General features: G+C 54.4%; 5 protein-coding genes across 5 annotated transcripts; 2 read left to right on the forward strand and 3 right to left on the reverse strand.

Annotated features, from left to right (window-relative positions):
• Nucleotides 1–839: 839 nt before the first annotated feature.
• Nucleotides 840–2,384, forward strand: GGS23DRAFT_400828 (uncharacterized protein). The gene has a single exon (XM_051513582.1). It carries the CDS (start codon nucleotides 1,271–1,273, stop codon nucleotides 2,243–2,245), a length of 975 nt encoding a protein of 324 aa, XP_051367405.1. The 5' UTR covers nucleotides 840–1,270; the 3' UTR covers nucleotides 2,246–2,384.
• Nucleotides 2,385–14,122: 11,738 nt separating this feature from the next.
• Nucleotides 14,123–16,815, forward strand: GGS23DRAFT_589215 (uncharacterized protein). The gene has a single exon (XM_051517604.1). It carries the CDS (start codon nucleotides 14,380–14,382, stop codon nucleotides 16,072–16,074), a length of 1,695 nt encoding a protein of 564 aa, XP_051367406.1. The 5' UTR covers nucleotides 14,123–14,379; the 3' UTR covers nucleotides 16,075–16,815.
• An 801-nt stretch (nucleotides 16,816–17,616) lies between these two features.
• On the reverse strand, nucleotides 17,617–19,350 carry GGS23DRAFT_400918 (endothiapepsin). Its single transcript, XM_051513583.1, has 2 exons — nucleotides 18,280–19,350; nucleotides 17,617–18,223 (listed from the first exon to the last, which is right to left on the reverse strand). The coding sequence occupies exons 1-2, from the start codon at nucleotides 19,001–19,003 to the stop codon at nucleotides 17,724–17,726; spliced, it is 1,224 nt and encodes a 407-aa protein (XP_051367407.1). The 5' UTR covers nucleotides 19,004–19,350; the 3' UTR covers nucleotides 17,617–17,723.
• Nucleotides 19,351–19,881: 531 nt separating this feature from the next.
• Nucleotides 19,882–21,004, reverse strand: GGS23DRAFT_589218 (uncharacterized protein). Its single transcript, XM_051517605.1, has 2 exons — nucleotides 20,864–21,004; nucleotides 19,882–20,788 (listed from the first exon to the last, which is right to left on the reverse strand). Exon 2 carries the CDS (start codon nucleotides 20,412–20,414, stop codon nucleotides 19,959–19,961), a length of 456 nt encoding a protein of 151 aa, XP_051367408.1. The 5' UTR covers nucleotides 20,415–20,788; nucleotides 20,864–21,004; the 3' UTR covers nucleotides 19,882–19,958.
• A 3,302-nt stretch (nucleotides 21,005–24,306) lies between these two features.
• GGS23DRAFT_617871 (uncharacterized protein) lies at nucleotides 24,307–25,721 on the reverse strand. The gene has a single exon (XM_051520904.1). The coding sequence runs from the start codon at nucleotides 25,285–25,287 to the stop codon at nucleotides 24,385–24,387; it is 903 nt and encodes a 300-aa protein (XP_051367409.1). The 5' UTR covers nucleotides 25,288–25,721; the 3' UTR covers nucleotides 24,307–24,384.
• Nucleotides 25,722–26,187: the final 466 nt, after the last annotated feature.

A 26,187-nucleotide genomic window follows, 5' to 3' on the forward strand; every position in this document is an offset into this window, starting at 1 on the left:
CCCCCCCCCCCCTCCCGACCAGTTACGTACGCACGATGAATCGCCTCGTTGCCGTCTAGCTTGGCCACGGAAGAAGAAAAAGGGCTTGGCCTATGAAGAAGAACCAACATGTGCTACGTATGTACGAATAGGTAGTGTATGCGCGCGCACACGTGGTGTGTGTGTATGTGTGTATGTCTGTGTCTGTGTTGAGCACTGACTTGGGTACCTAACCGCGTTCCTTCGTCCTCCTCCCGATCAGTCGGAGTTCCGCTACCCAGTATACCCCGTCAGTATATCAGTCAGGGCCACCTTGCTATACAGACAGCCAGGCCCACGATGGACGTCCTCATGCGGTCCGCGCCTGCCCGCCCAATGACAGCCCTTACTCCTGACACATCGAGTTGGAAGAGGCAAGTCGCTGGGCATCTATATCTTGAATTTGAGGCTGACTGACGAGTACGACGAGCCTCGAAAAGGAAAGTAGCTACTTTATTTCATATCCACTTTCTCTCCACTTACGTTCACACCCTCCCCAGATCTGTTTGCCCTCGTTATACTTCCTCCGTATAGCAGATAATGTAGTCCACGTCCCCTGTCATAGTCGGGTCGGTGCCCTGATGACGGGTCTCCCGTTGATATGATGCTTGCTCCCGGTGCTCTCTCTATAAAATTTTCCTCTCTTCCCGTCTTCGAAGTCTCTTTGTCATCTTCAAATACTACTCGAATTCGCCCGGCCCCTCTCCTTCGTCTCCGGAGCAGTCGTATAGATGGTCCACAAGAGCTTGATTCCCTCGCGGTGTAAGCTTTATTAACTATCAAATCCATCCCTCAACCGGCTCCTCTACCTGCTTCTTGTAGACGCGAGCCATTTACCTTTCCCTGTCCCCCCTCCCCTTTCACATCGGACCCCAAACTGATAAGCTGCCAACAAAGCCTTGTTGGTGGAAGCTTGCTGGCCCGTGGACCGAACGACCGCGACTGCATCTATCTCTCGTTGACCAGGTCAACAAGGCCATACGCGTACGCATACGCATACGCATCCGTTTCCTTTACCTGCGTGCCCGGTGGGCCACTTCATGCCTGCGCGCATATTGGATGGTTTCTCAGCATCGTGTCCAATCCCGCTTTACTCAGCGGGAATCCTTGTTCAGTCCTTAGGCTGTCCCGATCGACAGGCCGGCCTCCCCCCTCGAAGCTTCTGTTTACTAGTACAAGCTACATCGGCGAAGGCCCGAAGCTAGAGGGCACAGGAGGCACATCGCATTATTAGTTTCCCTAATCAGCAAGCATGCCCGCGGTCAATCTCCCTCGGCAACGGACCCATGGTAACGTCGCCCTAAGCCCCGTACCAGGGGGGCAGCTGCGGCTCTTACTCAATATTGGCCTCATCTCTCTTGGACTCATATGTCTCGGTGTGTTGCGGTTCGTGTTGGAGACCAGGAGGAGAAGATATAAAGCACTCCCTCGCTCTGCCCTGGGCAAGGGAGATCCTGGCGGGACTACTCTCCAGAGACTCTGGACCTCAGAGAAGTCAAGTGGAATCAGCAACCAGAACCAGATCATGTCCAGCCATCAGGAGTCGGGAATCGCCCGGCTGGGGGCAGACCAAGATCCGAGCGATGGGAGACAGGAGCATATCGAGGACGGGTCCCGGCAGCAAGAAGACAGAGGGTCTGTTCAGGACGAGACAGCTCCTCCTCTAAGCTCAGACACAGGCACGCTACTGATCCTCAAGCCCGGCCCTCTGCTGCCGCCGCCGCTAACACCGCCTACTCTGTCGACAGGAGTGTTCCCATTTCAGGATCGCCGGCTAAGCTTTGCGGCATCTAACATGGGGCTGAGTGACCTGGACACGAGCTTCTTTCACCAGCCGAACCCGGACTACACGCTGTCACCCTCGTCTGAATCGACCTCGACTGCGCTGCCCCACGGCCAGGAGTCCTCTTCCGTCCCGAGGAGGAGGTCTTACACGAGAGTGCTTCCCCTGGGGTTGGCTCACTCAGCCTCGGAGCATGACGGGGCATCCTTCTCGCCCAGCTCGTTCCCTTCGTCGAGCCCGATCTTGCCCCTCGCGCCACATGAGTCACTGGAATCTAGGGAGATCGACGTCCAGGGCGAGATCATTTCGGTTGTGGACGACTCGGGCGCGGGCTGGAAGCGGCATACCCGCGTCTACGGTGGAGGCGTCTGCCTCGCCTGCCTGGCGTCTGGGAGCCAGGGAGGGTTTTACGGCGAAAACGTACCACCCGAACATCGTCGATAAACGGATACACGCATATTTCAAACGTACTTGCCGGGTCGTGGGCAAGAATCCTTCTCCTTTTTTTTTTTTTTTCCGTCCCTTGCGGACAAGGAGGCAGCTCTGCAAATCCTAACATTGCTATGACAGACTGAGGCACGAGCGGTGGCTCCGGAGGAGCCTGCGTGGATTTTTTTTAGGGCGAGTGGCTGAACATCACAGCTTATTCTTGTTTTTCCCCTTGAACTGGCGCCTAGAGATGGATGCATCTTGGCAATATTCCTAGCTGATAATTTGGACTTATGTTGAAGTGTTTCGGCATACCCTTCCTCTCTTTCTCTGTACACGGATGGCTGTGTTTTGAAAAGGAAAGGATATACCTGGTTTCGCGAACGACCGAGGTGTGCCTGGAGGATAGTGTTGCTTTAGTTACGACTTTACGATCTCCTTATTCTATTTTTCCGAACTCCATGTCCGTCGCTGGGTATTCCCCTGCATGTTATCTGGGTCTGTCTAGAGACCTTTGTTTCCTAGCACCCCTCCCTCCCCCCCCTCCCCTCCATTTGAGTGGAAAAACCCCCTCCCCCTCGTCGTTTTCCTTATTTCCTTTACTATCTTCGTATGCTGTATATACTTGAAAGATTTTTTTTTCGGGTTGAAAAAAAATCCCTCGGTCTCTGCGAGTAGTGGCTTCGGCATAGCCGACGGAATGATTAGCGTCGCGGGCTGCTGGCTTGTGAAGAGAATTGTCCGGTTTTCAGGAGTCAGGGTAAGGCTCAGCCACCTTCGCACCACTGTCCGGACGAAATTATTTATGCGAAATGTTGTTATATTGGCAAACGATATTGACCTCCTCTAAATTAGTCCTGCCTATGCAGAACCATGTTTTATTATGTGCCATGAACTCTTATGCAGGGCCTCCCCCTCGCTCGCGTCGGTCACTTACACCCACGGTTGGCCGTACCCAGCTTCTCTCTTCGATACCGACGAGCCATACCCGACTGCGGCGGCTTCGCTCTCGGGTGGAGAGAGACGGAGAAATTCCAAATGAAGGGCTCCCGACGCTGCTGAGCGCATGACCTTCCCAGCAGAATGATCAGCCCGTAAGATGGTTAGCATATTCCAGATCGACCTGCCGGGTTGCGTGCCCCCCTAAGGCATCCCACGAAGTCCTAGTTTCGCAAGCGAAGGCCAGCCCGGGATGTAAGAAAAAGCGACAACCCGCCGATCACACCAGTGAGGTCAAGCCGACGGGTCGACCCCATGTTCCGCGTTACGCCTTCAAACGGGTTTAGGGCTGAATCTAGGGTGTCTTTGATTAATCTCTACGTACACGAGACCCCGGCGCCTCCATCCTGGGAACCTCACCAAAGCGCACAAACCCTGCGTTGATCACCATCCTCCCTTTCACGCTCCATGCAATGTGCTTGTCGAATGGGGAAATATGTTTATCTTTCTAGCCCATGACGTTCTTGGCGACGCGCCCTTGTATGCCACCGTTGGAAAAGGAGATACCCACGACGTACTCGACCGAGCGATCTCACGTCATATCAATTCGACTCCATTGACACACCGGGAGCTTCGCCCTCGGCGCGCCGGCAACTTACCTTCCCTATAGGTTGATTCAGTGCTGGAAAGGATGAAAATGCCTACCTCAATGGTGTCGGTAGAAGCCGGAGCAAGACGTATTACCAACTCCTTCACTACCGCGGACGATTCCTCTACGACGTGTTCAACCGAGTATCCGAACCCAGTGCGCCGGGCTTCGCCATTTTCTTTCTCACTAATTGCCTGCGCGGAAATGAAGCCGGCGAAAAGAGGTAATGCCGTTTTTAAACCCCTCGTACAATTCTAGGGCATACAAGGCTAGAGGCCAATCCTAGATCTGCTGCGATGTAGGTACTACCTACCTAATAGCGACCCGCGGCACGACGCCTCATGATTTCCAACCCGCATCTTCACTCAACTCCAACCTCCCCATCATTTCGTTCGGCCACGTCAAGCAGGGCTTGTAGGATGGGAAAGCGGGGGGATACGCGCCATCCAGCGTCCAACTAATACGCCACATGAAAAAGAAATGGCCGAGAAGAGAGCGGCCCTCGGACTCCGAGCCGACGCTCGTTCTGGTAGATATTGTCTCATTCTAGCTTACCAAAGGCCCAACCCGTACGGGCGGGAGGAATGGTCCTAGGCAATGCTCCTGCGTCTTACCGAATCTCGCGGACAACACCGTCAGTCTAGAACACAACCTTCTGCCGTAGGCGGCCGTAATGAGATTTCAAACCCGCTGGCACGTGGAGAGCGTGCCAACGTACACTATTCCCCTGTTGACCGGTACGAGACGGAGAGGGAGGCCCCAACCAATGGCTTGCTCCCACGACGGTGTATCAACATCTCCGTCGTGTCTTAAAGGAAGGACACTATGGTCAACGCAGGCCATTGGTCTCTGAACTCAACATGATGGCATATGTTCGCCTTCAGAGCGCTCAGCCATATCACACGGTACCTACGGTCTGAACGGTTACGATGGATACTGGTTCACCCACGACTTGGCCGAGGCGTCCGTCTGTTCCTCTATTTCGGCAGGTCGGATACATACGTGGGTGACACGATGTAAGGAACACGATCCAGAGGTCGAGAGCCGCGGACTCGGGCATCGAACGGGGTCGCGTTGGAACTTCGCTGCCTAGCCGACGATAGCTTCGGGCTACGCCCCAAGACAGCGTCTGCCTAGCTAGGGTTTTCCTACAGGAATCCCAGCCTTGCATGTCCTCTACGGCATACCTCTAGAGTGCTACATGCATAGTAGTATTGCGCACGGGTTTCGAGCGACATGCCTGCACTTGCATGATGTAAGCTTCGCAGCTCAACCGCGTCTCCTAAATCCGGGGAAGACAAGGATGACAACCAGCCTTACATCCCAAGGACAAGGAGAGACTCGTTTCTGATAGTGGACCCCAGCTCGCAGATACGCATCCACGTAGCCGGCTCAAATCGGGCTTTGATTCGTGCTCCCGGGCTCGACCTACGCCGACGCACGCGATAGACCCACGCTGTTGGATATTTGATACATGATTGCCTTGATGATGGGATGCCGTAAGGAGAGACGTCGAGAATCCGACTCAACCAGGCAGATTACTATGCCAATAGAGGAGTTATATGCCTACTCTCTCCCACCCCATATGAGAACTTCTTTACCGTCTTGAATTCAGTAGAAAGATAAAGGTCGTGGCCCGACTTTGGGGGCTATCCTTCCTCCATATGCTTCAAAGTTAACCCCGGGGGATGGCCGAAGGGCCAGCTAATTGTGGATGGCGGTCAGCGTGAGACCGTGAAAACGGTAGCCTCGTTCAAGCTAAACATGTTAGCACATAGTTTCCCGGGGGGGGATTCAGTTGCTGTGAAGTTAATCAGCCCTTCCATTAACATCCCGGCTCCGAAACCCTCACAGGTTAGACTTAGACTCTGTCTCACTATGAGGCCCGTCGAGCTCCTTGCATCGGTGTTCAGGCGTGAAGACTACCTCACATCAGTAGAAAGGTGGCGTGGTCGATAATTTATGCCACACCCCGCGAGATGGGCTAAATAACGAAGACTACCAAGTAGCGCTGTTAGGAATCAAACCTATCCTTCATTAAGTAACCTACTGATCTCCGCGATCCCGTACGCTAGGACATCGCGACCTGTACCTATAGATGGACATGACCGAGAGCGGATGCGGGTGTCTTCAGTTCGGGCTTCCGCAGTAAAACAACCAGCGCCTTGTTCGAGTTGCGTCTGATGTGATATGGACCCATTACGGTGGATGGATCGCCCGGACGCGTGCAGCTAGAGATGAGATACCAGTATCCTAACGTATCGAGGATGCAAAGCTTGGAGCTTCCTGGATGTTATCTTCTCACTTCGTATAGGTAATTACTATTATAATACCTTCTTAGACTAGATGTCGCTTCTGTCACGTATGGAAGATGTTGGAACAGGACGTTGTATTACCATCCAAGAGCAAGTTGGATTCAGGGGTAGCAACCAGCTCGCCCTTCAACCCCTAGAGGGGCTTGATGATGTTCTTGGCTCTTTAATTTGGCAGTAGAGGGTGCCGGTAATTTACGCCCTTGTCTCGGGATAGGTTTGCATTATGACTTCTTCATTTTTGTTCGTGGAGGTGTCTTGGGCTTCGAAGCGGTGATGGGTGGCGGGGGGGGCGGGGGGGGAAGATTCGACGGGACCTGCCCTCTCCATAGGTAGAAATGTTTCTATCCATTTAAACTGAGAGAAACGGACGATCGCATCGGCTCCCGACCTTCTCTTCTTATATATATGTAATCGAGTTTTCAAGGCAGGCGTAGAAGAAGTTACCCAGAAGTGCCCCCTTTAGGTGTGTTCTTTCAGGCGGCGGATAGCCTATCGGGAAGCATAGAGTCGATAGATCGCAGGTGGCGACGATGATTATTATACGAAAAGGGGCGAAGGGGGTTCTCCCGTGAATTAGGGAGGGAGAGGAGGCGGTACCTATTATTTAGGCTCATCCACTCATTCTGTGCCCCGAGTTTCGTACGAGCGTGCTTTATCACCCTGCTTTTCTACACCAATTGAAGGCACTACTCCCCTATCCGTCAACTCTGATAGTATTGTGGGCATCGTGTCAAAGATTTACGCCCTCGCTGTAGTTGGAAGAGCGCCCAGAGCTCGGCGGAGTCGTCTTGGCCTTATAGTCTCTGCTACTACATAGCATAAGTAGTAGATGATCTAGACAAACACGAGATACCTTTGCCGTGTGTACCATCATATCCCATAGAACGCCCGTTTAGGCTTTAAAACGCTTCGGCATGTTCGAAGCATCCAGTCCAAAATGATTGCAGCTACATTCGTCTCTTCTCGAAGGGGCACGCACGCCTTTGAAAGAGGCCGCCTGGAGCCTAGCTTCCCACTGCAGGCTAACTTGTCGACAACTTCTTGGAGGTTACAACATATGCATTCCCATACTTACTTACGCCTACATGCCGCCCCAAACTCCAGTGGGCACTTGTTATCGGCCCCCAAGTCCCGGAGTCAAATGTAGTCTTTGAAGATGTCTATATGCCGTTCGAGCTTGGCTAGCCGTGCCTGTGTTATGACCAAGAGCATCTCTTCTCGGATCATCAACGACTAAAAGGGAGGGGGCGAGAGGAAAGGCGAGAGGGTAATGAAAATATGAATTAAGAAAACTAAGTCTTAAGATTGAGAGCTCACGATAGCTCCTGGTGATGGATGTAAGGCTGTGTGATGTGGATGGTATTGGGGCATGCATGGATTACTTATTTTAGAATCGGTACGTATTTAGTAGGTATATGTTACCTAGAACGTGGCTTTGGTGGTGCTTATTAGCTAGGACGTTCAGTGAGTCTACAATGGGTAAACATGCTCATAATACAGATGGTTGCAAAGTTGTGTAAAGAGACTCTTGTGCCTATGTTGTGTTTCTAAGCTCAGATTCTCGTGGTTAAATACCCTGCCCTAGACAGACGATCGATCAGCCGCGCCGCGACACAACATGACGTGGTCGAGCGACGTCTCGGGGGCTCGTGAGAACCTCATATTCGCTATCGCCGTGTCGACCACCGGCGCGGAGTGTTCTGCTTTGACCACACCAGTGTGACAGGTACCCAAAGACGTAGGAACACATCCCTGGCCCTGTGCGTCACATGTCGGATACGCGCTGTGAGGCTATTTCCGAACGCACAGCCGGGCCGCCTTCGGACTGCGCGCCGTTCCATTGCGGCGTACCTGCGGCTATGGTGCCGTTACTGCCCGAGAAGTACCTGCACATGGCCTTGGGAGCACGACATCGCCTGTCGCCTATCCGGCTAGTTCTTAGGTCCTATAGACCCGTCTGAGGAATGGTAGATGTTTGGATCAAGCACGTGGACCTGCGGCTGGGCGGCATAGGGCTCGATTTGACTCCCCGCGATCCCCCGACTCTGGCTCCCGTTCGCTGGAAGGACTTTGAACTCGGACCGGTATCTGCGAACGCGGCCCTTCGTGTGTGAGAAGCGGTTCGAGAGAGTGGCGACTAATTGGGGAATGCCGTCCACCAGCCGCACGAGAGGTGAGTGATATCGAATAGGAGGTGGAGGACGCGAATGTGCCCTGGTCAATGGAGCCACGTAGGATACCTACAATAGAAACTTATTACCGTCCGGTGCAACGTGAGTGCTTGTGGCGAGGACAGGATCTGATTCGCTGGCTTCGCGTACGAGCCGATGGTGCTTGAGCTCGTGGGCGTGGTCCAGTTCGGCGGGATGGTCACCTTTAAGCGCCGGTCATCTGTAGGGGGCGCCGCATGGAGAGGAGGGTGGTATCTAAATGCGAGTTACGTTATATCGCACATGCATTCGGGGCCTGACCTGCATCGCTAAATCTTGTACGATACAAACGATATAGACGCTCATCTGCTCTTGTGCGGATCCCCCCCTTAACAACAAAAAGAGGAGGGGTTGTGACCGGAGCCAGGCTTGATAGCGGCCTGCAGCTTGCGCAACTGATTTGGTTCAGGAAATAGGGAAGAATGGGTCGGTCAGGATGGATTGGACGAATCTCTCGTCAGCTCCCTAAGCTTAGCCGCGCAAGGACGGCAGACAAGGAAGAGGCTGGAAATATGTATCTGAACACTCTTCGTTGTCGCTTACACAGTGGCTAAGAGCGAGGAGGGCCGGCTAGACACGTGGGCAGGGCAGGCTAAACGTCGACGGGAGTGCTATGCGTTGCCGATCGATTCTGACTGAGGTATCCGACGGTACGGGTCGTCGTCAACAGGACAGGCAAGTAGGCCGCAGGAAGGGGGCTAATGCCACTTGGATTCCGCGACTGTGAGTATCATATGGTGCGCGCCGCTGGGACAGACAGACCTGGAAGACTGGATCTGGCCGGCTCGTTAGCCGCGGCCCAGGACGGTCCAGTCCGCCGAAGCGATGCAAACGCATCAGATGTGGTAGACTTATCCGCGTCGTTCGGCGTAGCACCTACTTTTCCCGTCTTCTTTTCGGGAGCGCATTGCCGACCCTGAGCTGCCATCTGGCGAAGACTCCCGAGAAGCGAGTGCAACCTTCTCTAAACTCGAGCGACCGCGGGGCGGAGTCTCGACGGTGAAGTTCCCGACTGTCTGTGGGTACTAATTGAAGAAGCCTGGAGCATACTCACACACGTTTTCCCCCAACTCCCCAGGGACCAGGGATGAGAGAGGGGGTTTGCGCAACAGGGACTCAACGTCTCAGTTGTTTTTAGGACCTCGCCGGGGAAGTCCGCCTCTCGTTGCTCTTAAACGACGTCGTGAAGTTGCTGATATTGTTAGTGCCGCAGGTCAGGAAACAGTCTCATGTTGATCGCTAGGTCAGAGGCTATCGTGTATATGGGCTGCGTACGCAACGCGTATGTAGACACATATCGAGACGCCACATGCCGTACACATGTATAGTACCTATGCACAGCCATATGGGAAGGATGCCGACTCGGTTCACGGACAAGCCTTGTCGTCCGATCATCTGAATCAGACGACCTAGATCTTGGGATTGAGATGGTAACAGCCGCCTCGGGTACGATATAACGGCCCTGGATAGTTCCGCCTGTTCGCAACTTATTCTGCGCGAGTGGAACAGCTTTCTTTTCCTTCTCCCTGCCCCCGCTTCTCCCGGCCTCGCTGGGCCGTTTCTTCGAGACTAGTATCGCCGAATTCTTTTTTTGGTGCACTTTTCAGGCGCATTCGGGACCCATGCGATAGCCACGTCTGCAAGTTCTCACCTCATCTCCGTCTCCATACTGATGGGCTGGGTTTCAGGCACATGAAACGGTCACATAGGCATGGGTTGACAGTCGATCACAGGGGGTCTGGCTTCCCGATAGTGCATTGCAGAATCCTTTCGACTCCGAATCGGGATGGCTGGATTTTCTCAACTTAGGGCCCTGGTCAGCTAGGTTGCGAGTCACTAGAAATCCTTCTGGCTTCTAATTTCCTGGCTCTGTATGCGTCGTTACTCGCGTCCCTCCGCTCTTGCGTGTCAGCCTCGATTCTCAGGATACCGAGGGCCACGGCTCGAGCATCCGGCTCTGCTTCCTCATCACCGTCCTGAATGAATAGCACGTAAATCCGATCAGAGCGTTTCCCGTCTTCCCGAAGAAAGGCCACTCCTGTAACCTAGGTCCGGACCAGGTCCCGATCCCAGGTATCAGTCGACGCGACCGCAAAACAGCGACGAAATCCTGCACCTATAGGAAAGCAACGGGCGAAATTGCAGCGAGTTATCCAGAGCAAAGGAGGCAGGCGAAGGAATTTAACGAAAGAGACACGATTCACATGAGTACATAGATTGGTCAGTACTTGCCTTAGGTAGGTAAGCTAATAATAGGTACCTAATGTACCTGATCGCGTGCTGCAGCAAAGGTACCGGGTACTTACAGGTAGGTATGTGGTAAGTCAAGCGGGAGGGGAGCCGGATCTGGTCAGAGGTTGATTGGTTGACGAAACACAGCAGAGGGAGGGGGGGAAATGGAGAGAGAAAAGAAGGGAGCAGAACAGGAAGATATATGTGTAGGTACCTACCTACCTCTCCCATGTTCAGGTACATCAGAGAATCGAGTATCTGGCTGCCCTAAGTTACCTAGGTACTTATCCCCTGATCAGCACCTGGTACCAGCTGCCAACTCACTGCCCCCCCTCCTTTCCATGCTTCTGCCCCATCTGCCCTTTTCAGCAACGGCCTAGAGATCCGAACTCGAACAGGAACAGGGTCTTTGGCCCTTCCGTTGCGTACATCAAGACAACCGCGGCATCCCCTACTTAGGTCGGGTACCTGGCCTGACCTGACATCGCATACCTTCATAACGTAGTACCTTAGCCAGGAGGCGCCTCCTACCTCTCTGACTTACACTCATATGTAATCCAAGGTACTCTGTATTTCCGGATGGCTTACATATAGGAAAATGTATCCATCATTATGTGACTTTCTCATAACCCCTGAAAGAGGCAGCGTGCTGGGCAAGCCCCTGTCAGCAAGTCTCAGCAAAGTGGTGAGTTTAGGTGATTTTCCTTACTGCCTCATAATACCTACCTACATAGTATGTACATACTATGTAGGTACCAGGTAGTTACGTGGTTAGTCTGCCCCTGGGTCTCTTCCCTCATGAAGATCAAAATCCCTCGCAACGGCTGCCGCTGGGAGTTCATGTTTATCACAGCCGCACGCACCACAGGACTGCACTACAGGACTACAGGTACATAGTGCTTCGCTAGTTGCGTACCTGTAGACACAAATGCACAATGAGCATATGGTACTTGTTTGAATGGTGGTGAAATTACCTACCTCCTAGGCTCGTCAGACCAATCTGCACACCATATACACGTCTGCACATGAGCTTAGAGAGGGGATGGTTGGGGAGAAGGGATGGACAATGGTACCACTTTTCAACTGTCACACCACACTAGGTTCCCTGTCAAGAGCTTACAGTGTGCAAGACAGACTACCTACCTGATACCTGGGTAAGTTGCTTACCTTCCATCGGATCCTAATAATGAGGCGGGGGTACCTGACGTATAATAGGTACCTGTGTACGCACTTACGTTATGGGTGGTGACCCTTGTTTCGTGACATGCCTCCTACTTACCTACCTAGGTACCTGAGTACCTAATGAAGGAAGGTGAGAGGTACATAACCTTTGCGTCCTCCTGCCCAGTATGTACCGTAGGTAAGTCAAAGGACGTTCAATGCACAGCTTCCTAACCCAGGCAACTCACCCGGGCACATACTAGATAGGATCACCTGGACCTCTAGGCAGCTCTGGTGCGCAATCGTGTTGCTACATGATAAAATTGCTGCTCATTTCCTCACCCGTATGATTTATCTATCCCGAGTATGGTAAAAATGAGATGACGCTTGTTAGATGTATGGAAAGGGCAGCTTCTACCTATGTCATAGCAGAACGTAGCTCAAGTACCCAGCTGGCAGCTGCTGCCTTGGGTGTCTGGGTACCTTACCTGGGATGTAGATACCCTACCTACCTAGGTACCTCACGAGATCAATGAGCAGCATGTCCTACCTCTTACGCACATGGGGTACCTACCTGTAGATGTATAAGTACATACCGCATGCATGGGCTCCTCTTTGGAAATTGGTGGGCCTGCCATCTCGTGTCTTAAGTGGTTAATCCGCCGGATTGGGTCCACCTACGGTCGCTAACGCCATTCGTCGCGGCAAAATGGCCTGGCTATGGCCAATCACAGGCATCAGGAGATCAGGTACCCAGGTTGCTAGCTTTGGGTCCTGGCACAGTACACAGTGTACCTGGTCGGCTCCTTGCTCGTGTGCGATTCCTCTCCACCCCCGAGACGCTGGAGGGAGGCAGCGGCAAGCCATGTATGGCTGGTACCCCGAAGGTACCTTGCCATCTGGATTTCCCCAGGGGTATACTTTTGTGCGTGTACATGCATACGTAGATGGACGTTGCCGGCTGGAAGGCGAGGAAAGGCGAGGGAGAGAAGGAGAAGAGGGCCTGCCTGGGCCACCCACTGCAGCAATTTTCGCTTTTTCCCACGCCGCCTCCTCCTTCAACTAGGCCCAATTGCTAAAATCCTTCTCTTCCCTTCCTCTCTCTCGACTGCCATCGCACACTCTACTTTTTGTTCCGTCTTCTCTTTCTTCCTTTTCCCCCCTCCTTCGTCCGCATCGCACATCGCCCTTCCTTTATTCCCTCCCTTGCCTGCTGGTTCCTATCCTCCTCGAGCTTCCCTCTCCTCCCCTTTTTTCGTTCCGCGCGCATCCCAATTCGTGCCCGTCGTTGGCTTGCCCTTCGTCGTCGTCTTCGGAGGCAAATTTGACTACCATCGCGTTGCGTTCTCTCGAGAAGACGACAATCTTACCACCACCATCGCCACCCATCGTCTCGCCCACTTTCACACCTTCGCCAGTCTACCAAAGGGGGAAAAAAGAAGAAAAATCGACCAAACACCTTGAAAAAAAAAGTTACCAGTGTTGCTGCAGAGAGATTCCGGAGTATCCAAATCGACTCATCGACTTTTTAATCCGTGTACAAATTACCTATTTTCTTGCCAGCTTTTCGATTCGCGTCGCCTTGACACAACGTATATCCCCTACTCGACCCTAATTTCGCGTCCGCTCACTTCGACTACTCTGTTGCGAGAAACTGCAGGCTTCCCTGGTGAGGAAGAAGGAACACCACAGACCTAAGAACGCTCCGGAGCTATCGTGTTGGGCATCCACCAGTCTGGACAGTTTTCTCTTTTCCATCCGGAACCCTGGGAAACAAGGAACTGCTTCGTCATCCAAGATATTTTGTGGCTGATCCGTACCAGGACAAAGCCAAAGTGACCTGACGCAAGTCTGTGCTGCCAATATCGGGACTGTGCTGCATCACGCTGCGCTCGGTCGAGTTGAACTTACAAAGGAGCTTCCTGGCCCTAGCCTCTTGCTCCGTCTCTTCATCTCTGCCCGGTCTCAGGTGGTCATTACCATCTAGCTCTCTTTCTGCACCTGCTCTGGCTCTGTCTCTATTCGCAGTTTTTTCTTTGACCTGAATTGGCTCAGAAACCCCTCCAGGCCAACTCTCGAGTCCACCTTGTCGTTCATCCTTCTTACTTCCCAACTCCATTGATTGCGCAGTTTGTCTCGGCGTCGTCAATCGCTCATTCGGACACGACCACCCCACTAAGATTACTCTTAATACTACTTGAGCGCAAAAGAAAAAAACAGTTACGACACACGCGTCTACTCGCATCCCTCTGTTTCTTGTCTACATCTTTCGATCGCCAGCAAATCTGACCTTTCTTGGTTTCGTTGAGGCCCTGTCAGCGAATCGCGTTTGATACGGCATTCCGAATTGCCGCCTCAGCCAGATTGTCTGTCCCCCATTGCCGGGTCGCTACACGCCTACAGTACGGACAATAGCAACATTGCCACATAATCAGAACCGACCGGGCCACCGTCGCTTCCATCAATACCTTGTTGTAATACCACTCGATCGCCTCTTAACCAACAGAGGCAATCTTCCATTCCTTCCTAGATTTTACTTCTAATTATTTTTTTTTCTCCCGCCGTGGCGATTCGGATCGCCTGCCAGGACTTTGCCTAGGTGGCCAATTTGATTCACGGCAGATTATCACACCACTTTGAGCAATGGACACCGGAGGTCTTGCTCAAATGTCGCACAACGGCTTCACTTCCCCGTCGGGTTTGGGCATGCCCACCGGAGGGTTGGCCTCTCGTCGCAGCGGCGGCCAGAACATCAAGCCGCTGTCCTTCGATGCCATGAAGGCCTCGGCCGACACCAAGGACAACGGTGCTCCGACTCCGCGCACCAGCCGGTCTCACCTGCTTGCAGGTCTCAGGACGGCCCCCAAGTCCGCCACCGCAACCTCGTTCGCTACCTCGCCAACTTCTGCCGTCCCTCCCTCCCACGTACACGGGCGGGGCAGCGTTCCTGGGAACGTGTACGGTGGCCAGGACGGCATGTACAATGGGCCCAAAACTTCGCTTCCGCGCATCGCATCGCAGCAAGCCCACAACTCCCTGATGGGTATGGGCCCGCAGCAGTACACGGCCGAGCAAATCCTAGCCCCCCCCGAGCTTTATCTGGACGAGCAGGTCCAGAACCAGATGGACCCTTCCCTGTACGCACAGCTCGTGGCGACTAACCTGTTCTTGGCCCAGCAACAGCAGCGTCTGCAACAGCAGCTGCTCAGTGTTCAAGCTGCTGCCCAGCAGTTCCAAAACATGAGCCTGAGCGGCCAGTCGGTTTTGCAGCAGCAGATGGCGCTGCAGCATTTGTACCAGCAGCAGCAGCAACTCAAGGACCTGCAGCAATCCATAGCTACATCGATGCCTACCCAGCAGAACCTGTATACCTACTATGACCCTGCGACTGGCCACCAGATGTACTATGTCGACCAGAACGCCGCCCAGGTGAATAACAGCAGCTACGTAGACAACACTCCGGCTACTCCGAAGGGATTCAATCGTCAGCAGAACGGCAATGGCACGCCCCGTGTCCAGGTTTCTCCTCCTCCCGTGGAGATTAGCCCGCCTTCTTTCCGAACGACTTCGCCTCCGAAGAGGGTGGAGCTGGTCGTGGAGCCAACCCCCCTCCCTCCGCCGTCTGCTAATGCCTTCCGCCGTGGCCATAAGAAGTCGTCGTCTCTGGCTAATGGCAACAAGGGTCTGTCCTTGTCGACGGACGAGCCCCCCAAGTCGGCCGGTCCGAAGACCGCCTCGTTCCCATTGACGCCTCTGACTAACGGTAGCTATGGCCCGGGCCAGGGTCGTGCTGGTGAACACCCAATTCGGCAACCCCGCGGACCTCCCGCCTCGGAGGAGCTCCTAGCGAAACCGACTGCCAAGCACGAAGGCAGCAAGAATTTTGCCGCACGGACCCGACGCTCTGCCGTCCACAATCTCGTCAAGGCTAGGATGGTTAGACGGAAGGGTACGGGTAGCAGCTGCGGAAGCATGAGCCCCGTATCCGAGACTGCTGAGGAGGTCGACTCTCCGCTAACCGATAACGAGTCTGACTCTGGACGTAGTGGCTCAGGTAGCCTCTCCGGAGACGCGGAGCCGAGTCTCGCTAGTTCCCGGACTTCAACCAGCGGTAGCTGGGGGGCTATTGGTTCCGATCGACCGGGTTCGCGTCAGAAGTCGCGCAAGAGTGTCGACAGCCTCTCCAGCGTGGGTGAGAGCGAGGGCAGCTTCGCGAGCGTGTTCAAGAACGGGGCGCAGCGGTCAAGCAAGACTGAATCAGCTGACGGGCAACGAAAAGCCCCGATGCTCGTTCTCACCAGCGCCGAGAAGCGCAAGGGGGGCATTGCGGTGGCTTAAGGCATAGCCGGCCTATTTTTCACGCAATAATGATCACATGCTCCCAACGTCTCTGTCTTTTCACGACCATCGCGGCGGAGTGGTAGATCCCTCTTAGCAGAGATTACGTACGAAGGGACGGGACCGGATTGGAGAACAGAATGGACATTTCTTTCGCGCTTTTGATTTCGGGAGGTACTGGACGCTGGATTCTGGGGGACGGTCGGCACTTCGCGGTATCGAGTTTCGTTTGCAATGCCAAGGACCTCTCGAGTCAGCATCCAGCGGAGGTAGGTACACTTCTTCGAGGAGGCCGATGTTTGGAGAGGAAGAGCCCGTGGATGGGAGGGACACTTTGCTGTTTATACTTCACGTCATTCTCTCAGCCAAACCGCACATTCTTATTCGTCGTCAAATGCGTTGAGTTTGGAGGGAAATTGACCAAGGGAGCATCGCACTTACGACACCTGTGGATGCTTTTCCTTCACCCATTGTGTAGACTGATGCTCAAGTTTCAACGGCGAGAGCACCTAAATCAATAGAGGCACTTATCAGACGCCTCAGGTAGTGATGATTAGCTTAATTACAACTGCCTGTTAAGTCTCCCGACGGGAGTTGCCTATGCTGTGAACTGGGTTGGATATTGTCTCGGGCGAAGATAAGTAGTATCGTCAGTTCGCTTACCATGAGCCCGGTTGTAAAAATAGATCTACCCAGTTGCGGACGCAGCGATGATTAGCTCGATGAGAGACTCATAGCACTGGATTTGGCGTCGAGCCGCCTCGCTTGTGCCAGCTGCGCGATCGATACATATGGAACTGGCTTCCACGTCTCCGCATATTAATAGTATTCCGAGCGCGTAGGTACCTAGGTTAGTACAGGTTGTAGCTTAGGTATCCCGACTTGTATCGCGAACCAGGAGGCGCAAGGATAAGATGGAACTACGATGTCCCAACTGTATTGGTAATCCACAGACTCTGGCTAGATATAGCTACGCTCATGGAGGCAGTATGGGTTCCCGTGGGTTTTATCTTAGGGGCGGGGTTAAACAGCGTCGAATTTCGTAGAACTAGGAGGCACGCGCCAGCTCAGGGCATATTTTGTAGTTCGTCTACGCTCTATGGCTGAAGACTACCCTAGATCCATTCAACGTTAACAGTTGATAGTAAGCTGGAGGAGGGGTGTCTTAGGAATGGGATGATCCCACCATAGCACGTTCGAGCGCAGTTCCTTGTATGAGTCGACTTGGTTCAAGGTTATTTGCTCTTGATAGACAGGGCAACGCCAAAGGCAAGGTTGGTCGCTGGGCAGGACTGGCAGGACGTGAGAGCGTATCAGAGCCACGAAGCCTGGATTCATCGTCGCATATTCCAGTTCAAATCTTGGTAAATTGAAAAGCTATCGAATCGGTGTTGGCTATCGATGCGAATACGTAGGTACAAGACTGAACTCATAAGTGCGCTCGGGCTTGATCCAGAAGTAAAAGTGATATACAAAAAAGGCCGTATCTAACGGGGATATCCCTGACGCTCTTTCATCTCCTTGTCATATACAAGCATCACCGGATTACCCGTCCCGATCCATTCTGTTTAAGAGCACGCGTTAGTAGCCTAGAGCGCACTCTAGGTAAGGTGCTAGACGACGTGCCGCAGTGGTGGGCAGTCACCCGTCTATAGATTCTTCTTCGCGAATCCTAGCCTAGGCGTGTCCGCAGAGTCGTCGAAGACAACGAAGGCTGCCTTCAGGGCAACGTCGCCCCAGATATACACACCGATGTCCTCGCCAGACTGGATGCCACCGAAGCAGGACGAGTCATCAACAGGGGCGTAGTTGATGAACCTGCCAGGGATAGCAATCCTGGCGTCCTCAACGCCGAATACGAAGTCGGGTAGGCTACTCGAGCAGGGGAACACGTAGCCGCCCTGTCGGGGATCAAGCTGCGCGCCCGGCACCTGGCGATAGTACGCCGCCACCACCCTCGACGGCAGCAGTGCCAGTGTCGTGCCGGTGTCGGCGATGCCGCTGAATCTCGACGAAGTGAAAGTCGTGTTGCCCACGCCGTAGCCCGAGACACTGAACGACCAGAAACCCTCACTCGAGTCGACATCGGTGTAGGTGATATCGCCCGTGTACTTGGACTTGTCGATGACGCCAAAATCATAAGTACCGGCTAGATGACGTGTCAGCAACTTCGCAGAGAAGCCAAGGGAGGGCGGGCCTGCTAACCCTCGTGGTACTTGAGGTCTGCCGTCCAAACAGCGGCGTCAAGGTTCGGTGCGATGTTTTCGAAGAAGGTCTTCTGAGGAGTCGGCTTCACTGTGTTGATACTGCTGAAGGCCAGGCCCAGGAGACCGTCGTTGTTCGCGTCTTCCGAGAACTGCGACGAGACGGCGGTGGCAACCTCGACGGCTTGTGTCTCGAATGAGACACCGCCGACGTTGACAACGTCCGTATACACCACGCCGTTAGAGGAGCTGCCATCTCCGTAGCTGATATTCCAGGTGGCTCCCGAAAGGCTTTTGGAGCTGCTGCTCTTGCTCGCGTCGTACACGGTCTGTCCGTTGACGGAACTGGGCGGCGTCTCCGTGCTGAATACCCAGAGATCCGAAGACCCGGAGTCAAAGTCCAAATTGAGCTCCTGGGGCGGGGTTCCGATCGAGACGGGCGTCAGGTACTGGATATCGTACTGCTCCGGGGTAGCCGTTGCGCTTCCGCTATCGCGTCGGAAGACCTTCAGGTCGGCCACGATCCTGGCTAGGCCGTCCGGCAGCTTGGCACCGTACTTGAGGTACGCCCGAGCCAGCTGCGCGGGGCCGTGGGCCCTAAAGCCTGGGTTTCGAACCTGCGGGACGGAAAACGTGCCGATCTTGGGTCGTGGGGGGGCGGGAGTTGCCATTGCCATGCCAGAGACGACGGCCGCGAAGGCGAGCGCTCCCACTGAACCAACCATGATGTGAATATAAACCCTTCAGGGGTTCGTTACGTCGAGACCAAAAGGCAGCGGGCGGGTGGCCAAGAGAAAAGGGTCACGGAAGCGAAAGAATATATGTAGTCAAGGACAGGCAGAAGGGGTGGGATGGAGAGAATATGGGTATATCAGAGGAGAAAGAAGAGAGGACGCGGCCGGCGATGATAGTCGAATCTCTCCTTAGACCTCTCACAAAAGAGGTGGGCTAGCGTATCTCCCAAGCCAGTTGGACAATCGAATATTTATAACAAAGATCGACCACGCAATGACGAACCCAGTTTAAGGCAGGGTAGAGGTAAGGTTGGTAGAGAGAGAGAGAGAGAGCGGGTTTGCTGGACAGAGAGATAGGGGTAGTCTGTCTGCCATGGGAGACCGCGGATCTTCCTAGAGGACGATAGAGGCAGTCGTTGGCCGGCGATCCGCTATCAAGCAACCCATGTAGGAAGATTCGGATGACAGCTGCCTTTATGGGCAAGACCGCGGCAGCGGCACAAACATGAGGAGACCAACCACTCCCTAAACCCCTGTGTTTGGGCGCCGTGATCAACTCCGGCCGCGCGAGGTGGAGGGGCTGATAGGGTCTCTGGCGTGGAACATGCGGCGGCTTAGCGGGCAGATCGTCGGCCTGCAGATTCACAACATCGGGTTACTCGCAAGCTGGCTCGTAGAGCAGCATCCTAGTTAGCGAGTGAGAGATTTCGGACCTCCAACCTACCCCCCCGGGACAGGCAACCCATAACCGGTATATGGATAGGATAGATGGAGGCGTCCTTGCCCTGCCATGTCCTGATCTTGCACGTAGACTCACTCACGCCATTATGAGCAATGCTGTCTGGACCTTCCCCCCCCCCCCCTCAAGCCCCGTCTTCTTTATCTAGTGTGCGCCAGCCACCCCCGAGGTTCAATGGTTTCTACGATATACGATGCGTGATCTACGTTATTTTCCGTATCCTGGTGAAGCAGGACACCCACTATTCGCGGGACCAGCATGGATGGCCAGGCATGTGCTCGGATGCGTTACTGAGAGAGGCGTTGATTTGATGGTGGAAAGATTGGAGGGGGAGGTGTGCGTGGAACGTGCCATGGCCAATGTCTTACATCGCCAACCACGTTGCGATGGCCTTAGTAAGTCCGAGCGAGACCAGTGGGGCGGACTCGAGGCGATGAAGATTGGCAAGCAACATGTCGTAGCGTGGCTGGATACGCCCGAAGCATTCGCTCTTTGTCTCTCTTCATGTCTGCGTGTCTCCTTATCTCTTTGTCCCTCCTCCCATACAGACCCTGCGCATAGAAGGGTGCTCAGCGAGTTGCGTTGTCGCTTCAGAGAGGGGAAACCTAGAAACCTGCGCCGATAACGCCTATGCAAGCATGCAAGGAAGAGATATATAGACATGTAGATCGTCACGAAGAGGAGGGGGATTCCCTGGGGATTTCCTTACGCCATGGGGCCAGCCTAGTTGCTTTCTGGCAGGTCGTCGCGGCCGGATGAGGATCCTCCCTCTCTCCGTTTACGCGAGTCGGTCATGGCAAACAGTTGGGGGGGGCGCGACCTCAGACAAGTGCTGAAGAAAACAAGCCTTTCCCCGGATCTTGGCTACTACCACCTTAGTACCGAAGGCTCGGCTGCTCAACCGCCAACATCACGGAAAGAGCAAAAGGGACTCGTCGTCGTCGACTCTGAGCAAGAATTGTTATCGCGCCAAGTCTCTTCGCTCCCCACGCCGGTGCGCGGTGACATCTCACTAGGGTCAACTCCGGACCTGGACGCTGTCGACATGGTACGACATGCACATGTTAACTCGCGCCATCGAAGGCCTGAGAGGTTTACGTGGGAGTACCTACTTAGTACGGTGGTAGAGGGAAGCAGGGGGTAGGTAGCCTGACTGGCCGAGAGACTTCGGGGAGGGAGTACTCATAAGAAGTAGAATGGAAGAAAATCGAAGGAAATCGAAGAGGAAATAAAAAGCGGATAGGAAAGGAGAGAGATAGGGAGAGAGAGAGAAAGAGAGAGAGAGAGAGAGAGAGAGAGAGAGAGAGAGAGAGAGAGAGACAGAAGGCTAGCCCGCGGGCACTCTCAGCCACTCGCAGCCAAACCACCCTGGCTTCTCCCGCTCCCCTCTACCTACAATGTACGAATGCACAATCCCAACCCGCCCGTCCTATTCACCAGCGACGATCCCCCCCTACTGGTACGCAGGCTTGATTGGATCTGATTCGATTCATGCGAGTGATTCCCAACCCAACCCAGCCCAGCACGTACCTACATACCTACATAGGTACATAATAATGCATTAGGTACGTGATAAGACGTAGGTACATATACACATATTTTCCTACCTCCTCTACCCCCTACGTGTATAGATTACTAGTAGGTAGGTATATCACCTTTCGCCTCTCAGGTAGCTAGGGTCCTAGGGGGTAGATGGGTAGGTAGGGGTAGGTATACATCGACATGGAGAGGTAGGTAAGTAGGAGGTATGGATCACCCTACTACTCCTCCGCGATCGCCTCCTCGTGCTCTCGCCTCGGGGCCACGTCTCGATGAGGAACGTTCGGCACAGGAAGATCTGCACGCCTACACGGAGCCCACACCCCGTTTCTGTAGCGATATGCGTCGAAATAAGCATCGCGTCGGTGGCCCGAGATGGCAGGTCGGCTATTAGACAGCGCCAATAGAATGAGATGGCTAGGCCGTCGCAACGCCGTGCGGTCAACATCGACGCAAATCACCTCGTCGTCCCTTGCACTGAGCACATATCGCTCGATGCCCGCGCACCTATCAGATGCCCGTGCTGCTGTGGCAGCCCGATATCGTCATGTCCTGTTGTCTGGCGCAATTCCATTTCGGGGTTCTCTCACCAGCCTGCGTAGATGGACGGTCCGGTACTACGAGAAGGGGAGTAGACAAATCGGAAGCCGGGAACGCGCGCGAATCTCCCGAGATCGGCGCCGCCAGCGGCTGCGATGTGCTGGCGGCTGCTGGGTATACCTAGGTAGCTGTAGGATCGCTCGGGTGCCTGGGTAATTAGTGATGATGAGAAAAGGATGGGACGGGGTCTGCGTTGGTTTCCAGATAGATGGCGAATGTGACGCAGGCCTATATTTGAAACTGGCGCCACCGTTGCCGCTTCGACTGGTGGCCGACAGCGAGAGACCCGATCAGATCGCAGGATAGGATCAATTTCACCTACACCTTACTTGCCCGCTGATAGTTGCCCCAACCCCCTCCTCCTCCCGCCATCCGTCGCTTGATTTTTCTCTCGGCTACGTCGAAGAACGTTGTAGATATCCCGGGGTAATGGCCTCCGCTTCGTGCCATGTCACCGACGCATTCTCTATTTCGGCAAGTTGCATCTGCCGTACGCGTCGACGGCGCACGACGCGCAAATCCCGGCCCTGCCACCGACACCCCGACTGGGTGAGCTGAGGGCGTGTCTCCCGGACCGTCTGAGTGGCGCTGGGCGAATCGAGGCGCTGTGCCACTTCGCTCCACGCAGGGTCGAGGTCCTAGGTAGATACTTAAAAACACTTATGCTTACTTCATCTTCACACCGTCGGCCGCCGGCCGTTCGAACAGCTTGGAAAATATTTCGTTGTCTTACTTAGATCATCCCCTCCGTCTTACCACCAACGATCCCGGGATCACCACCCGAGCTGCCGCCCCCCTTCAGCGACATATATCTGCTAATCCTAGATTAAGGTACCTGGCCAATGAAAACGCAAAGCCTGGGAGGCTCAAAAACGTGGCTACAGAGATGTCCCCGCCCTGTCCGCTTGGCCTCCGAGACGATGTGGAAAGCCCGGCGGGCAACCGCATGCCGGCAACTCACACACGAACGGGACGCGCCTATTAGGGGGTACACTTGGGGCTACAGACTCTCTGGCAACAGAGGCAATACAGGTAACGTCCTTTTCTCCGTCTCGCATACTCTCTCTTTCCCACATTCTCCTGCGCTCCACAACCTAGAGACTTCTGCTCCCACCCTGTAGGTAGGCGTTACATGCACCCTGGTAACTTGGTGCTCAACAAGGGGTACCTAGATAACGTCCTCACTCTCCCCCGGCTGTGCTGTAGCAAACATGACGTGTGTTCGACTTGCCAGTTACAGTTGCGTATCGACATAGCGGGTAGGTGGTATTAGGTAGCGTCGGTGATGTCTGTGCCGAGGCTAGACGACGGGCTTCGTAGCTCATAGATATGTCGTGCTGCACCGGAGTCCACTACTGGAACCGGTACCAGCCGTGCGGAATGCCCTCGGAAGAGGAGGTCATTGCGTCGGTCCAAATCCACGATGTAGTGTAACACTGACCAAAGAATAGATCTCGGAAAAGTCTATTTCCTTCCTTTTCTCGTAGTAAAGGGCAGCTCGCAGGGTTACTCTGCGCAAGGGCGAGTGGATGTAGTACAATAGCTTTAGGACCGATTCCCTTCGTGGCGCCGCTCTTCGGAATGCGATCTTCCCATAAGCGAGGTAGCCGCAGTGAGGACGTGTAGCCGCTCGGAGCCACAACTAGAGACGTGGTACGGATGAGTCGTCTCGGAAGGTATATCGGATCCTCCACTCAGTAGCTGTCAAATACCCGGATTACCAGGGCTGTCTTAGATCTCCCATTCGTCCAGTAGCATACGCCGCAGAGAACAACAATATAACACCGTCTGTCGCCCGGCACTGCGGCGAAAGTCCAACAATCCGACATTGTGAATTCCCGCATGATATCAGGGGTGGATGTAAGGCGTTCCGAATGACTAGGGGGTATGGAGACATATTGAGCAGCCCGACATTAGGTACGTGAAGAGGACACGCGAACCCGCCAGCGGCTTGCCACGTTCGATGAAAGAAGCGAGACAGAGCTCGCCCACCATATCGTAAACGCCAAGAGACATGTCGACAACTCATTACACGCGAGATAGCGCAATGTGCTCTGCTTCCTTTAGCCCGTTATGAGGCACTTACTATCCCAATCCACTCCGTTGAGTCTGGGGGGCGGATCGGCTCGATGCCCAAGACGTATAGCTTGATTATTCCACAGACCTAGGACGCGGCCGTTTCGCGGGACCATTGAATGACCCTTTATCGTGGTAAGGCGGTGTTCTGGGGCCAACATCTGGAAATGGTAGGAGGGTTAACGAAAGGTGTGAGGCGTGGGAGCGGAACAGGACGTGAATTCGAAAGGGAGACGAGACGGGCGTGGAATAGGGGCTAATTATTTTATCCAGAGTATACGCGTCGTATTCGAACAGGGCTTCTCCGCCATCCAATTCCTAGCAGCTTCCTGTTTCGAGATGACTGCTAGATCGGGGGTCCGTCGCGTAGTCACATATAATGCCTACCGAGGCTTCCCTCCCTCCCTCCCCCGCGGCCCTACGGACGGATGTTAGCGTCTGCGTGTTCCTGGTGGCCGGGGGCCGGGGGGGGTGTGTAGGCGCAGGGGTCCGGCATCCAGGCGAAGTCGACGGCGTCCCAGGGGGAGGGCTGGCCGGAGGCGGTCTTGGAGGAGTGCTTCTTGGCGCGGACGACCTTGACGGCGTTCTCGGCCTGGCAGCGGTAGGAGCCGAACTCCCAGACCATGCAGGCGGCGTCGCCGCGCTGCCAGGTCACGTGGACGGCGACGAGGTCGTAGAAGAAGTTGGCCTGGAAGAGCGCGCTGAGCGCCCGGAAGTTGACCACCCGGCTCGGCCCCGTGATCTGCACCACCCGCGACGACGCCGACGGCGCCACCGCGCTCTTCCTGATCCGGTTCGGCCGGATCCGAGGCCGCCGCCCCCCGATCTCGAACGTGCCCGCCCGCGCCAGCGCTCGCTCCGCCCCCGCGCGGTCGAAGAACACCACCTTGGCGCACGCCGTGTCGTAGTTGTAGGTCGGCTGCCCCAGGTGCGACGAGAAGACCTTGCCGGTGTTTCGTAGATGCGACAGGACGAGTGGGAGCGTGCAGTCCGGGGGCAGGTTCGTGATCCAGATGGAGCAGTTCTCGCTGTCCGAAATGTTCTCGGGCTGGTTCATCGGCAGGGCGCCGTTGCCGCGATAGTTATCCAGGGGAGGTGTGGAGCTTCTGTCCGACGGCTGGGTGTCGGCCGCAGGGGCGGGCCATACCTTTCCTAGTTTCTCTGCGACTGCCCGCATCACGCTCTCTGTTACGCCGCCCGACCAGTCCATCGTGCTTCCTATCGACCGGATCGATGTGAGTGGGAAGCTGAGCTTCCCCTGGTATATGGCCTGGATCGCGGCAGGCTTGATCGAGTTGGGGCTGGTGTCATCGTGAGCCATCTTTCTCGCCGAAACTTTTCGGTTGCGAGGCGTTTCGCTTCAGGCACCATCAACGACGTAAGAAGGTGTAGCGGAGTCTGTCTGGGATCAAGATGTTGCGGAGGAGCGGGTATCGGTTGCTCGTCTGTTCGCTGGTTCTTGGATGGGTGGTCGAGGGGCTGGATCACTGGGGGATGGGGTCGGGAGGATGACGAAGACAAGAAGACTAGGAGAAGGGACGTCGGAATATAGGGGTGACGAAGTTAACGATGAAGGAAACATTGAATACCAGCTAACAATGGTAAACAGCAGTGAGTACCGCGACGAATCAGCCTCGTACTGTCTACATTCACTTTGGAGGTGACTCTCGTCCATCGGTACATAAGAACGTCTTCTGGGTACATGCCTACGGTACCTGGGCCTAGGGGAATAGGTAGTTATACCTATAGCTGGGTTCCTGATTTTCCATGGCAACTCGCGATAGGCAACATGTTAATCATCAACCCTACGGGCTTCATGACCTGATCACACATGTGCCTATTATGTACTCAGGTCACAAGGGTGGCTTTCATCAGTGAAGTGTATAAAATTGCCTTTGTCGTGGCTGAAGTGTTTCTTTTTATGTAAACCGCCTGGATGGCAATGCCTTCTCCGCCTTTTAAGGATCAGTCTGACACCAGGAGTTGTTTACACCCATCCACATATTCACTTCAGATAGCTATAAACAAAACCTCACTGCTGAAACGAACAGCAGTTTGGACTACCATGTAGGTAGTTGAGATATACCCTCTGGCTGATGCGCAAGCGGGATAATGCCCAGTCGTATAGGCCGCCCTTAGTCTCTTTTCTGCTAGCTATACAATCATGCGATTATGCCTTCTTGGGCTGGGCATCTGCCTTCTATACCAGGATTCCGAGTCC

This window comes from Durotheca rogersii (assembly GCF_024521655.1).
Source record: "Durotheca rogersii strain YMJ 92031201 chromosome Unknown GGS23scaffold_48, whole genome shotgun sequence".
Taxonomy (NCBI): domain Eukaryota; kingdom Fungi; phylum Ascomycota; class Sordariomycetes; order Xylariales; family Xylariaceae; genus Durotheca; species Durotheca rogersii.